The sequence below is a fragment of the Hyperolius riggenbachi genome, chromosome 1, assembly GCF_040937935.1.
Source record: "Hyperolius riggenbachi isolate aHypRig1 chromosome 1, aHypRig1.pri, whole genome shotgun sequence".
Taxonomy (NCBI): domain Eukaryota; kingdom Metazoa; phylum Chordata; class Amphibia; order Anura; family Hyperoliidae; genus Hyperolius; species Hyperolius riggenbachi.
Window position 1 is genome coordinate 473,167,857 of NC_090646.1, and position 15,047 is coordinate 473,182,903.

At 46.2% G+C, this 15,047-nt stretch overlaps 1 protein-coding gene across 1 annotated transcript; it reads right to left on the minus strand.

The window, feature by feature from the left end:
- Positions 1–1,968: 1,968 nt before the first annotated feature.
- LOC137554403 (octapeptide-repeat protein T2-like) lies at positions 1,969–14,707 on the minus strand. Its single transcript, XM_068271502.1, has 3 exons — positions 14,513–14,707; positions 7,906–8,129; positions 1,969–3,190 (listed from the first exon to the last, which is right to left on the minus strand). The coding sequence occupies exons 2-3, from the start codon at positions 7,948–7,950 to the stop codon at positions 2,837–2,839; spliced, it is 399 nt and encodes a 132-aa protein (XP_068127603.1). The 5' UTR covers positions 7,951–8,129; positions 14,513–14,707; the 3' UTR covers positions 1,969–2,836.
- Positions 14,708–15,047: the final 340 nt, after the last annotated feature.

The window sequence follows — 15,047 nt, forward strand, 5'->3', positions numbered from 1 at the left end:
CTATTGGAACCACGTGCATTCCAGATCTCCACTACCACATGATGCCTGTTAGTCATGAACAAGCAATGCCAAGTATGCTAGCTGTACTGTTCTGAACTCTGTACAGTGCTGAGCTCTTGTAGGAGCTAAAATTATTTTCAGCCCCATTATCACAACAGCCTGTGAGTAACGGCAAATAATAATTCATCCCAATGCTATTGTGGTCTGCTGAGGGAGTTCTGCAGACCTGATGAAAGATGAATGCTACTGCTTTCTAGGAGCTCCATACACACTTGAATCTTTTTTTCACACAAAACAACTGTTTAGGAACAAGGCTTACAATTTAGGAGGAGCAACAGAATAGCCAAGCAGTTCCAGGTGACCCAGAACCACAAGAAAAATATAGGACCAAATGAGACTGAAAAGCCTAAAAAGCTCAGTGTAATTGGCCTTCTTAAAACAGAATGTATTTGCGATAATTCAGCAAGGGAAGCTTCAGGGCCCTTTCACACTGAGGCGGTGTAGTAAGTTTACCGCACCCCACCGAAGCCTAATAAAAGTCTGTGGGGGACTTCACACTCCCCACGTTGCGGTACGCTTCGCCGGAAGTGGCCTATCTAACGCGTGTCCATACCTACGTTCCCATGCAGCTCCTGCGTCAGACCAGAAGTCATGTAAGTCTATGGTAATGCACATATATTTAACAAACCCGCGCAGTTTTCAGCATCGTATTTTTAAAATATGCTTCTGCGCACGTCATGGAATGTCCAACAGGAAGTGAGCGTCACTTCTTGCTTGGCCCGGATGCCAGACAGGGATTACCGCGTACTAATGCGGTGATCCCTGAAGGCCTGTTTTTGGCGGTGCGGTGGCTGCACTGCACAGCCAATCTGCAGCGTGAAGCCGGCCTCAGTCAAATAAAAAAAGATTTTAACTTACCTGGGGCTTCTTCCAGCCCCCTGGACTCCTACTCTGCCCATGACGTCCTCCTGATCCTTTCCAGGCATCAGTGGCGACCCTTACAAAGCTGGCTGGTCGCCACCAGTCGATGACCACTGTGCAGGGCCGGCTACCAGGAGCATTTCCACGCATTCCATGGGAGCGTGCCCAGGGTGCACGCAGCTCGTGGCCGCGCATGTGCAGTAGCTGCCGACTGCCGTGGATCACCAATGCTGGCCAGCGGAGATCAGGAGAGCGTCGTGGGCACAGTAGGAGTCAGGCTCTTATGCACATATGGGGCCCGGCCGTGCGCGCGCCTGTCGTGTTCACATCGCCGGGAGGGTTTTGCACTGGGAGCATTTTGTGCCTGCGTAGGTAGCACTGCGCAGGTGCAGAACACTACTGCTGAGGTAACAAGACAAAACAGTATTTCTGGTAATAACCCCCTCATTTTCTTAATGTTTGCCCTAGGGGTCTCCCTCATCTTATTTATAGCTGTCCATGGGGTTTAGTGAAGCTTTCCCTGGGGTCTAGTGGTCCCCCCCTTTATATTTTCTTTGGAGGGTAGTCTAGGGGTCTCCCCCTTTCACTTCAAACATTTCCTGGTAGTCTAGTGAAGCCTCCTTCCCTTTTAAGGCATTCCCTGGTAAGCTAGTGGCCCCCTCTTTCCCATTGCCCTCCCTGGTCTAGTGGCCACCTGCAACCTCAGTAGCTGTCCCTGGTAGCGTAGTAGTCCTCCCCTATTCCTCTTTATGACATTTTCTGGTAGTCTAGTTGTCCTCCCTTCCTCTTTAAATGTTTCCTGGTAGTCTAGTGGTACCCCCCACATTCCCTGGTGGTCTAGTAGAATCCCCCCTCCCCCCTTTAGCACTCCCTGGCAGTCCCTTCCCCTTTAAGGATCCCTGGAGATCTAGTGGTTGTCTCTTTAAATGCCTAATGGACAAGTGGTATAGCCCCTTTAAATCCCTGTGACCCCCACCCTGCAGAGATCGGCTGTCCAATCGCAGCTCTTTCTTGACCACCTTTTGCATATGATACCAGGATGAGGAGTTTGGACAGAGCACAGAGTGCAATTCAGTTTAATCAAGTTTTATCTGACATTGGCACAGGAATTCAGCATTGCAAGTTTAGTCAGCTAGCCAGACAATGACATCATGAATAATGAAAAAACTGTTTTTGTGCAATGCACAAAACTTTATGCATTGCAAATTATGATATGCTCCATACAATATGCATTTATAAGCATAAGGCTGGCTAGGGCATTTATATTACAGTACACTGCATATACAGTATTCATTTTGTACAAGATTGGAAACGTGCAATCACTAAGATATATAAGCATAGGGGAGGCAATATAAAAGAGGCCTGGATTAAATAACTGGAAGCTTGCTTCATACACATGACCATTTCACAGAGAAGTCATCCGGTTTAAGTCCCTTTCACACCCAAGGCTGAACTGCCAGTAACCAAATGCCATCCAGTTGCATTGCAATGGAACCAAATGGCAGTGTTTGTACTACAATTGACCTTGCAGTAGAAAGCCCCCATATGTCGCATCTGGCAGATGACTGCCCTGCTTTCAGATGTACATACAAGGGGATAGGATAAAGGGGACAGAACATTTCCGAGTGCCCTTTTTTTGATGTATGCCAGGGCGACACCCCACCACCCATTCTTAGCACTTTCTGCTGCCTGCAAGCGCCTGGCAGAACCACGGTAGCAGTTGACAAGGCGGTAGACCCACCACCTGTAAGCTGCATGTGTGAAAGGGGTCTAGTACTAAGATGATGTTTTCTGAGGAAAGATAACAGTTCTTTATGAGTGTAGTCTAATCACTATGGATTGCATGACGGACATTTATGGTGTGCCCATATTTATGTATATGGGCATTTCTAACTTGAACGCAAGCTAAATGTTATTATTTCTTCTTCTTCTGCCTTTGTTTCTCTGCTTGTCTCTGTCGCTGTTTGTCAGCCTGTCTCTGTCTTTGCTTATCATTTTGCCTCTGCCTTTCTCTTTGCCGCCGCCTCTCCTTTTCTCTCTCTGCAGATTTGTCTTTTTCTCTTTGTCTTTCGTGTTCTCTTCTTCGCTCACGCTCTCTTATTTTCTGCCGGTCCTGACGGTTGCTCTGTACTTTGTGGACTCCGCCTACGATGGCTGCAGTAAGGACAACGTCTCCATCTGTTTTGGATGCTTCTGCTTCTTCCTTTGGCTCTTGCTCTTGCTCTTGCTCTTGCTCTCTCTCTGGCTCTGGTGCTGCCCTTTCTGTGTACTGGTGAGAGAACATGAAGAGTCAATGTGAAAGCAAGCCCATCATTTCCCTCTTTTGTTAGAGGAAGATACACTAAAGAAAAAAAAGCACAAACCACAGCAAAGAATAATGGAAAAGGAAACCCCACTCTGTGATTTCAGTTTATACAGTATTGAAAGAATTAATGGCAAACATAGTTTATGCTTGAATTCATTGCTTTTATATTCCACAGTGTTTTAATAGAAAATAGGAGAATTAAAAGTTTCTAGACAGTCAATTAACAAGTAGTGCAGGTGTTGAAAATAAGTACAAATGTTCCTGCCCTGTGCAGCTAATTACTCATGCAGATAAATGGGAGTTTCTCACCAAAACTGCAAAGATGAATGGTTTGAGCTTATTGTTCCAGAGCGAAGCGGGGAGGAATTAAGGCAGTGCGCACAGGTAGCGTACGTTAAAAAGGGGCGCTGGGAAAAAAGGGCGCGGGGTTTTAAACGATAAGCATGGATAACGTTTAAAAATGTATTGTACTATATTTCGCTTAAAATTAATGTTTTATAAAGTTATAAATCATTAAATAATGTGCATTAAATGGGAAATTGTAAAAACGTTAATCTTTCGTTTAAATAGTGAAACGTATAATAACGTTTAAAAAAAAAATTACTTAGTGACCCTCCCTGTACCTACCCCTAACCCCTAGACCCCCCTGTTGATGCCTAAACCTAAGACCCCCCCTGTTGGTGCCTAAGTAACCCTCCCTGTACCTACCCCTAACCCCTAGACCCCCCTGTTAGTGCCTAAACCTAAGACCCCCCTGTTAGTGCCTAAACCTAAGACCCCCCTGTTGGTGCCTAAACCTAAGACCCCCCTGTTGGTGCCTAAACCTAAGACCCCCCTGTTGGTGCCTAAACCTAAGACCCTCTGTTGGTGCCTAAACCTAAGACCCCCTGGTGGTGCCTAAACCTAAGACCCCCTGGTGGTGCCTAAACCTAAGACCCCCCTGTTGGTGCCTAAACCTAAGACCCCCCTGTTGGTGCCTAAACCTAAGACCCCCCTGTTGGTGCCTGATCCTAAGACCCCCCTGTTGGTGCCTAAACCTAAGACCCTCTGTTGGTGCCTAAACCTAAGACCCCCCTGGTGGTGCCTAAACCTAAGACCCCCTGGTGGTGCCTAAACCTAAGACCCCCCTGTTGGTGCCTAAACCTAAGACCCCCCTGTTGGTGCCTAAACCTAAGACCCCCCTGTGATAAGCATTAATAAAGTTTCAAAAACATATTGTGCGGTTTTTTTCGTTTAAAAATAATGTAAAAAAAAAAAAAAATTGTACTGTTTTTCGTTTAAAAATAATATGAAAAAATGTATAAATCATTAAATAATGTGTAATCATGAGAAGCAGTAATAAAACATTAAGTCTCCGTGCGCCACTTTTAAAACGTTATTTTTCTCCGGCGCCCTTTTTTCCTATTGGGCGCCCATTAAACGATATTTATTATGGGAGTGAATGGCGGCGCCCGATTTGTCCACTAGCCTCCTGCGCCCTTTTTTACTGTTACCTACCTACACGTGGTTCCAGGCTCTGAAGTTCCCATCTAAACTCTGCACTACCAGTGCAGAGTTTAGACGGGAACTTCAGTGCCTGGAACCATGTGTAGGTGAGTCTGTGCGCACTGCCTTAATTCCTCCCCGCTTCACTCTGTAATGCTGCGGGGAGGAGTGGAAATGCCAAGGGGGATGCGGGGGACATATGAAACAGTATCAATTCCAAGGGCACTAATTGAAATTAATTTCTAAAGACCATGCTGCCAAGAGTCCAGACTGGGTACCAAGTCCACAGGAGATACTGCAGGGAGGAGGGGGATGTGGGGATGCCATAGGGGAGTAAGGGAGGAAATAACATCACGATTGGCTTTAGTCGGAGGGACTCAAGATGGCCCCTGCCAGGGATAAGAATTCTCCGAATTTATTATATAAAACTCTCTGAAATCAAAATGTGGACAGTGCAATACATCCGTTATGTAAGTCAGTGGCGTAGCTAAGGAGTTGTGGGCACCGATGAAAGTTTTACAATGGGGCCCCCTAAGCACTCTATACATAGCAATTGATACGGCGCACCAAAACCTGCCAATGGCAACTACAGTGTCTGAGGTGCAAGAAGGGGAGGGGGAACGGTTTGTTAATAATAACTACTATTCAAAGTATTTATAGAAGTGATTATTATGAGCACAGGACCAATAGAGAGCTAATACTGTAGTTGAGGGAGGGCCCTTCGGGGCCCCTCTGGCCCAAGGGCCCCAATGCGGTGGCTACCTCTGCAACCCTTATTGCTATGCCTCTGATGTAAGAAGAGCAAGTACTTATCTACTCACACACAGTATGTTTTTTTTTTCCCTGGCATAGTTTGGCTATAGTTCCTCTTTAAGCGGCATGAGCCCATCATCACAAATTTAAATATGCTGCAGAGAAAAAGCTAAGTGGGGGACACACGTAGAAAGACAGGTAGTCAGAGTAGCCCCTTGCCCACCCCCAAGCTACATTTCTGATCTGTGGGTAGGCCAATGTTTTCAATAGGCAATTGTGCGGCCAAAGAGACAGGTTAAATGACCATTTGGCGGCCCACCTGGGACATTCAGCGGCCCACATGAGATATTGGCTGGGACATATTTGTGCCTGGGACAGGTACCCTAATTCTGGGATATGTACCAGGTAAACTGGGACATGTGATCACTGCAGCCAAGAGCTCTTTCACACAAATGGCTGGCAACAGCACACTTAACTGCTTGCCAGCTGCTCCTGTTTATTTGCTGTGTGCTTGCAGGCAGCTGCATGTGTCCTGCACTGGCGGTGATCCCTTGCAGGCATGTCTGCGAGGGCAGCAGCCGCCCCTACAGATCATGTTTGGGGTTTTTCTTTGCTGGGCAGTAACTGGTATTCCTCTAACTCAGGGGTGTCAGATTAGAACACAAAGTTGGCCAAAACTGAACACTGGGACCAAGTCACAGGCCTCAATGTCTAGTGGCCAACTCCCTCCCTTATAAAGTTCCCTGGTGTCTTGTGACACCCTCCGCCCCCGGCTTGAATATAAATCCTGATACAATGTTTCCACTAGTGGAACGCAATATTTACACGAACCTAAATGCACTGCCTACTTACATTTTTTTGAGGTTTTGCAATAAAGTAATGCTCAAAAAAATCCATACAAATACAGTGCTGTGCAATTTGTGATTTCCCTGTTTTAATGTAATTGCAGTGTGTTTGTATTTGATTTGCACACGGGCCTTAATAGTCTTTAAAAGAAACCAGAGGTGAGAAACATGGAGGCTGCCATATTTATTCCTTTTCTAGTTGTCTAGCAGTCGAGCTGATTAGGGTCAGGCTTTATGGCTAAAAGCGTTAGACGCACTGGATCAGCAGGACAGCCAGCGAGTTTATGCAAATTTATGTAAATTAGTATGCAACTGTATGCAGCTTGAAAATAGCCCAATCAATTTACACCTGGGTGGGGCTGGATTGGTCTATTTTCAAGCTGCATATATTTGCATAAAAATGAACATAAATTTTCATAAACCTGGAAATATTTGCATCTCATTGATCATCCCTAGTAATGTGCATTGTTTAAAGCGGACCTGAACTCAGAATGTCCTCTCTGCTCTAAAAGATACGCAACAGCATAATAACCTTTAAACAAAAACATTTCTTTGTTACAGCTGATACAAATCCTAAAATAAATCCGCACTGTTTCTACTTCCTGATTCATGGATTCATGGAAGCAGACATACATCCAGTGCTTTCAAATGGGCTTATCTGCCATCTCTGCCATTGGCAGTCAGCTGACCCAGGGGAGAGATCAAATTTCAATCTGTGATTAGACACAAATGAGGGGGAAATAAACAGGCTAAACTCTCTAAATCAGAGGCGGGACACGGTCCTCCTGCACCCAAGGCTGAGACACCAAAGTGCGCCCCTCCATCCCTGCCACCCCAGCCGTCACACACTGATTGCTATTAGACTAAGAGGGCCACGGCCCACAACCTCCCCAACACCTTAATATCTAGTTATCTGGCTTGCAGTCACTGCCATGTATCTCCTTTTCTTATTTCTTTCTGCTTCAAACACAATTAGGAATGACAGTAGAATGAATTGTGTGCCCCCTCCTGCACTGCGCCCTGAGGCTGGAGCCTCTCCAGCCTCTGCCTCGGCCCGGCCCTGCTCTAAATAAATACAGGGTGCATTTCTCAATGTTATCCGTCTGTCCTGTGCAAGAGTTCAAGTCTACTTTAAAAGGAAATAAATATATCAGATTCTTAATGTCTCTCATCTCGGGTATTTTCCAATACACATACATACTGATTAGTAGCCAACCTCAGATTGGAAAGCAAAACTGCTAACATCTCAGCGCAATATATATTACAGTAGCAGATCCCTTCCCTGCCCTATGTTTATTTTTCAATGTTAATCTGTGTTGGTAAGGAATATAATAACCCCCTTGCCCCATCCCAGGTTGGGCCTAGAAAAATCTGGTCACTGCTCCTTAGCCATCTTACTCTCCATGGACATTACGTTTTTCGAAAAGGGTTGATAGATACATGTCAAGTTACTCACGTGACGTTACCAACAGAAAAATACTTGGCTAGTGCTCATGTATACATACATTCAATGTGTAAACACCCTATGAGCATAGCTACTGAACCTGCAGTACATTGCTGACAGAAATTGTGAGCTGCACAGTCAGTATCACTCACCTCATCCTCGGAGTCAGTTTCTGGGCGCAGACAGCTGCAGCTCATTGCTGGTTTCAGGAACTGGAAGGCTTCACCCAGCTGAATGTTACATCAGAAGTCAGGTAAGCAGTAATGTGGAGAGGAGATTGACCATGCACAGCACTAGGTGTGATTGGGTGTGGAATCCTTAACAATACTGTTGCCAGTGACTAGTGAACACGCCACGTGGAGTTGGAAAGCCAGTCCTATGGGAGACACAGAAATTAGCCCACACCCATAGCTGTCTGTACAAGTAGGCTCTTGTGTAATTTGTACTCATGAACTTGCTATATAAAATAATGTGAAAGACAGACATAGAGAAGAGAATAAATGAATCTGCACCATAATGAACTGGGGTCACCTACAGAGCCTTACTTGCTGCACTAGCAGCAGATCGCCCCCAACAGGACATTACTGTAGGAGCAACACCCCCCATTTCATAAATATAGTGGTGAGCCATTTAAATCACATCACACTAAGCAGAAAAGTGCTATTGTGCTATAATAGCCATGTTATCCCTGTGATGTCACTTTAGTGGAGCAATGTCAGACTACTAAAGCAAAATTAAATATTCCATATAAGCCATTTCACTGACCAATGGGCACTATTGCATATACACACAAGACCTATGGGCACTATTTGTATATACACACTAGACAAATAACATTTATATTGCGCTTGAGCTGCAGCCACAAGGGTGCACTCAGTAGACAGAAACAGGGAGTCTTGCCCAAGGACTCCTAATGAATAGGTCCCGGCATACTGAACAGGAAGAGCTGAGATTTGAACCCAGGTCGCCTGTGTCAGAGGCAAAGCCCTTAACTCCCACACTAAACAACTACTGCAGCAATTTTCCAGTGAGGAATTTGCCTAAGGAATTATTCTTCCATAGTTTATTAAGGACAATCTGAGGTTGATTCAGCAAATGTACCATAAGTTTATTTATCCTTTAGGATAGAGTAATGACCTATAAGCAAGTGATGCAATGTACTTAAAGTTACACTAATGCTGCACAGCGGAAACTAGAGTGATGCTTTCCCACCTAGGTGATGCCACAATATCAACACTAGAAGGAAGCCTCTGTAAAACGTGTGTTTCTGTACCAAAAGTCACAGTTACATGTGCTCCCAAAAGTAGTGCCATGCAATTACAGTACATTGATGACTGGGAAGGAGAGAGGAGGAGCCTAATGGTGTCAATATCAATTCCATTCAGCTCTTAGATAAAGCAAGGCATGGGGATGTCTAAAGGTTAGTATATATGGTCATTTGAACCATGGTTGCATTTGTCTTGGTTTTCTGAATGCATTTGAAAAAACATAAATCATTACCTCTGTGATACCAAAACAGCATGGCCACAGTTTAAATGCAACCTGTTCATATAATGTGGTTGTGGCATGCTCATACGTTTGCTTCATGTACATAGGTCTGAAAGGTGGAGCAAGATAATTCAATTTTATGCCTCACCTCCAACCCCACAGAAATCTCCTTTTCTTCAGAACATCTCTGTCTCTTACACTCCATATCACCCCAAAGTCCCTGTAATAATGTCACTAGGAGGTTTCCAGCAAACACGCTGATGGATGGAGGAGGACCTCTGTGTTATTGCAGCATCACACCCTTGTGTCTTCAGGGAAGTCACACTCTCCTACCTGCCAAATTGGTGGAGGTGTACCTGTTAGAGCCACTAATTACCCACTCCTGCCCCAAATGAGGTGTGTCTATAATGTGCGATGCTGGTGTGGATGGGGAGTGGCACACATTTGGGGGATGTGGCACCAATGGTTGTGTTGTGGGGTGGAGTTAGCCTGCCACTCAACCTCGCTCCTCTTGTTTCCTGTGTGAGAGATGGGTGGAGTCCGGGAACTGAGATGGGTGTTTCCCGGCTACTGTGAGGAAGAGCTAGGGGGTCTGCTCAGAAGGAAGAGAATGTAAGCAGGTAGTTTGGGGAGGGGGTAGGTGAGCAAAAACTTGTGTAATTGGTATTTAAATCTAAGTCTCTCAAACAATGGATGAGCACTGGGGAAATGTCCTTTCTAATGCTGCATCCACCTACTAGAACTTTGATCTCATTTTCTGATTTAATATTTTAAGTCTTGGTGATATACAGTATTTATTAACCGCACTCCACTCCACACTTGTTTTTGTTTATTTCAGTGTATGAGCTACTATTTAAAAATTATTTGCAAAGATATGGCTACTTAACCAGTTATGTCCATAGCTATATTGCTAGTGACATTTTATCAAATGCCCTTGATAAAGGGCTTCTGACCCGAAACGTTGTGCCAGTTTATTTCTGTCATGCCTTGAAGTCACTAGCAATAAAGCTATGAGTTATTGGACATGATCTGATTAAAGGATATTTTAGTGCATACAAAAATTTAAGAATGGGGGGAGCAGGCATGTGTAGTGGGCTCTTCTGATGCCCACCGCTCCCCCCGTTTTCCTCTGTCCCCCTCCGTTACCGCATAGTGATCCACCGATTTTACTTCCTGGTCGGGGTGGTCGCGGCTAACTGCGGAGGCGGTACCTGGCAGATGAGCGTCCTTGATCGTGCGCCCGCGGCCAGGAGTGGCTTGCGCAGGAGTACTATGTAGGTGTGACGTAGTGCGCCTGTGCAGAGTACTCCCAGCTGCGGGAGTGCTATCGAGGACACGCGTCTGCCAGGCAGCACCTGCACAGTCAGCTGTGACCACCCTGACCAGTTAGTAAGATCGGGGGATCGCAACGCAGTAACGGGGGGGGGGGGGGGATGAAGGAGAACAGGGGGAGCGGTGGGCATTAGGAGAGCCTACTACACATGCTTGCTCCCTGTTCTAAAATTTTTGTATGCGCTAAGGTATCCTTTAAGTGGCCATACCTGGCCATACCTGCATGCTATTGGACACAGGAGTTGGTGGATCCTTCCCTTATGGCACACTTTCAGTCTTGTCCAGGGAAATGTATTATTGATGCTCCACAAAACCTAAAGTGGCAATAACATGGCCAGTTTAACCTACTTGTGGCTTCTTTCAGTTCCCTGCAGTTCTCCTGGTCCATCATCATTGTTTCTGCTCTTCTCCCTTCAGCCACTGTGCCCCTCCAAAAGCTGACTGACTGGGCCAGGCATGGGCTACTATGCACGCATGGTCCCACCCACGCACCTCCTCTCTCGCACTCCTGTGGCCAGGAGCCTTTGGCGCATGCATGGTAGCAATTTTACAAACTGCGCAAGCTCAGAACGCTCTGGCCATGGGAGCAAGATCAGGGGGTGCACAGTCTGGGCCACGCATGCAGGTTTCAGAGGAGCACTGAAACTGAAGGGAGAAGAGCCAAACGCTGGTGAGGGACCAGGAGGCCTCCAGGGGCTGGAAGAAACCCCCCTGGTAAGTTAAACTGGCCACCTTATTGTCACTTTAGGTTCCCTTTAAATTAATTAGCTTATATGACATTATGTCAAATGACTAACACAGTGCCTGGTCAGGGGCTATTACTGACCCCTTCTTGTATCACTGACTTACAGAGCTACAGACTGTGATCCTCTCAGACATCTGTGTCTGTGCCCCACCACCAGTAGTCTAACGGTGCCCACTAACTATACAATCTTGATTGAACAATCTTACCAAATCTATGCAGTAGAAGGGTAAGCGGATTATACTTTCAATGGATACTTCAGGTAGTCCCTTATGTTACATAAAAGTGGCAAGATTGCACAATCAAGATTGTATCATTAGTGGGCAGCATAATGATTCCAGCCAAACAGCAGGTGTCCCACTGAGAGATCTTTTAACTGCCTCAGCTGGTCTATTTGAGATGACATGGCCAAGTATTTAAAGAAGATTTTTTAGCTGCAAAAACCACAGGGAATACAAAAAGGCAGAGCATGTGTATTCTGCTTACTTAGCTTTTTAAATGAATCGGCCATTTCTCAATGCAGCCATGCAAAGATGAAGTACACACTGTACTAACTCCTGCAAGCAGATATAACACTTTTAATGAAGTTTATATCCCTGGGAACAATGGAAGATGATTGATGCTATGAGCTCACATAGGTAAAGCTGGCTGTTCACACCCAGCCAGGCTAAGGCTGCTTTCACAGTGGGATGTTACAGGCGCACGTTAGAGCAGCCTGTAACGCACCCCAACGCACAGCAATGAAAAATCAATGGGCTGTTCACAGTGCCCACGTTGCGTTATGTTGTAACGCAGCACGTCTACATAACGTACTGCATGCAGTACTTTACACGCGGCTAAGCCGCGTTAGATGGTTTGCACATGCTCAGTAGGGGTTGTTTTTTTTTCATTTTGGGCGGAGAGGAGGCGGGGAGAGGCCGCTACGTAGCCAGGCACATGGCTACTTATTATTCACTGCACTTGCAGTGTTTACATCCTGGAGCGGGCGCAGATTGGCTGGCGGGACCATGTGATGCGGAGAGCTCCACTCACATGGTCTCCGCAGTGCCTCCAACAGAGCAGGGGCACCAAGAGCTGCTTGTAACGCGGCTCCTGGTAGCGTCCTGCTCCAACACCACCAGGCGTTGCGTTAGGGGCACGTTATGCGACCATAACGTCCCCTAATACGCAACATCCCACTGTGAAACCAGCCTAAGTCACATGGCAGATAAAGGGGGGGACGAATGAATCCTCTGTCAGCTAAAGCCACCCTGCTAATAGTCTATCATGGCATCACACTGACAACTGAAAGGGAGGAGGAGGGAGCAGACGCCTGGAAATTGCTGAAGAGGAAATGAGGAGCTGGGCATTCGTACAGCAACAGTAAGTACAGATCATGGGGCTACACAGCAATCTTTATTGGGACCCCTTCTTACATTCAAACTCCTCCTGTGGTAACCTCCGCAGCCAGGAGGCCCATCTGCCAGGGGTTAAACAAGAAGTGTGGCCACCATGTCCCCATAGCAAGTTTGGCCACAACCTGCAGGGGGAGGGGGGGGTCCTGTATTGGAGTGAAGGTTATTGGTTGTGGCAGTGGCATACTAAACAGGGTGCGGGGTTCACCATGGAAAAGTCGGTAGAAGCGATCGAGGCTCCAGCTAAGAGTTAAGTTAGTGTTGGAGAGTCTGGGGATGCGGGAAGGGTAAAGGTTAGGCTGTCATCATCATTACTTCCTCCCGCTCATGGGCCCTCCTCCTGTGTCCTCCTGCATGGTAGGACACAGCGGTGCAGTTTGTGAGTGAATCTCTTCTGATCCCAATGCGTCAATGCCACTCCTGCATGCCACGTAATTAACTGAGATATGCAGAGATCAGTTGAGCAGAAAACAGCCGGATGCCACTGGTGGCACTAAACCCCCTTCTAACCCCCCCCCCCCCCCCCCGGGAATCACTGTGCCCCCCTGAATGCCCCTTCCCTCCCACTCAGTAACATACAATTAACTGTTTCCAGGCTCTAGCAGCGTACAGTGAACAGGATAGGGTCTGTAAAAAACTCTCCTTGTCAATCTATGTAGACGTTAAGTAAACCAAGGGTCTTATCTAGTTGGCATAAATACCTCACAAAACCTTTGCAAGATGCCTTGTAATTAATGTTTTTGGGTGACACTTATATTTGCAAAAAAATATCCCTAACCTTTTCTGATCATATGTTCTAACATTATCAAACAAGAGGAATAGAGTCTGAAGAAGGCTTACTTGCTGAAAGCTTACTTTTTTCTTTTAAATTAGTCAATAAACTAGAGATTGTGGTTATGCCTAGCTACTAAGATAAGGAATTACTCACATTATGTCTCTCCCTACTGCCCATAACCCCCCCCCCCCCCCCCCTGCTTATAGAGAATTGAGACACAGGCTGGGGGCTTGAATGATCTGTCTATGATCTGTCCACACAGGAGCATCTTGTTAGAGAATAAGGATTCAAATATGCCAGCAAACTAGCCAAGTACATCTTTAGGTAACTTTTCTTCAATATTAGCACCATCGTTTGGACAATCTGCTATGCTCAAAAGCCTCTGAGTTCTGTTTGTGATGTTTACATTTTGTTCATATCATTGCTGAACTAGTTAGCCTTAATTTTATCACCGGAGTTAGGCAAAAAATATCTAAAGCTCACCATCCAAACATTGATTTTGATCACCCAAATGGGATCCACCAGGCAGCCATCCTGCCACCCCCCCAAATTGCTGTGGGGGGGGGGGGGAGCTGGAGCCACCACTTCCGGGTGCCAGGGCTACCACTTTACTCAGCAGGAAGACAAAGAAGGGGGGCCCATTGGGAGGGTGGGAAGAATGATGTACCACTGCGGGATGGTACTGTAGGGCGCCACTAGACCACTGGGAATGTCGCATGGGAGGTACCACTATCTCGCCAACCCCTCAAGTAACTCCCCCCCCCCCCCCCCAATCACAAAAATAGTTTGATGTGGGAGGGGTGTGTTTGTAAATAATCAGTACCAGGTATCAGATAACTCAGGTCCACTGGGTTGGGGCACCCCTGCTGCTCTCTTGTCAACTGTGGGCAGGAACTATTTTTCCATTTTATTTTCCAAAAACAATCTTTTGTATGCATACTCCATAGAAAACAATATTCTAATACAGGCATATAAAACCTCGTGGCTGAACCTGCGACTGGTATTTTCTAGAAAGTGTTGGCACTCACCGATTTGAAGTCTTCCTGGGATGTGAAAGAGAAGTTACAGCAGCACAAGTAGAGAGTGAAGTCCTGTGATAGGGAGAGGAAGCAGGGAGACGGCCCCTGTACTAGTGCTTGATGTATGGACAAGAAGAGAGAAGAGTCCACCTAGCAGCAGGACACTGGGAAGCACACAGCCAGCAGTGAGCAGGAAGGAAGAGATAAGAGAATGCTATACACAGGGGCTGTACAAGGGAGAGAGGAGGTGGGGAATGGGATGGTGCAGATTTTCAGGATATTCTGCTCAGCACAACACTGAAATACAGATTACATTGGGAGGAGGTTTACACTCGAGCCTGATACACCTGGCTACAACATCTCATTCCAGACAAATGAGACATATTATTGCTATTAAGCTTTTATGTAGTACCACCATCTGCAGTGGTGCTGTACAAAGTAACAGGCAAACATGTGCTTGGTATACAACATAACTATAACAATGTAAATGTAATACATGACATACAACAGTTGCAGGAAACAATATGGGGGAAAACTTGCAGCT

What these genes read in the sequence shown, in the direction of transcription:
- LOC137554403 (XM_068271502.1), bottom strand. Translation starts at nt 7,950, where the DNA reads ATGAGCTGCAGCTGTCTGCGCCCAGAAACTGACTCCGAGGATGAG. An exon ending in AAACTGACTCCGAGGATGAG is followed by an intron (nt 3,191 to 7,905) that starts GTGAGTGATACT and finishes TTCTCTCACCAG; the next exon opens with TACACAGAAAGGGCAGCACC.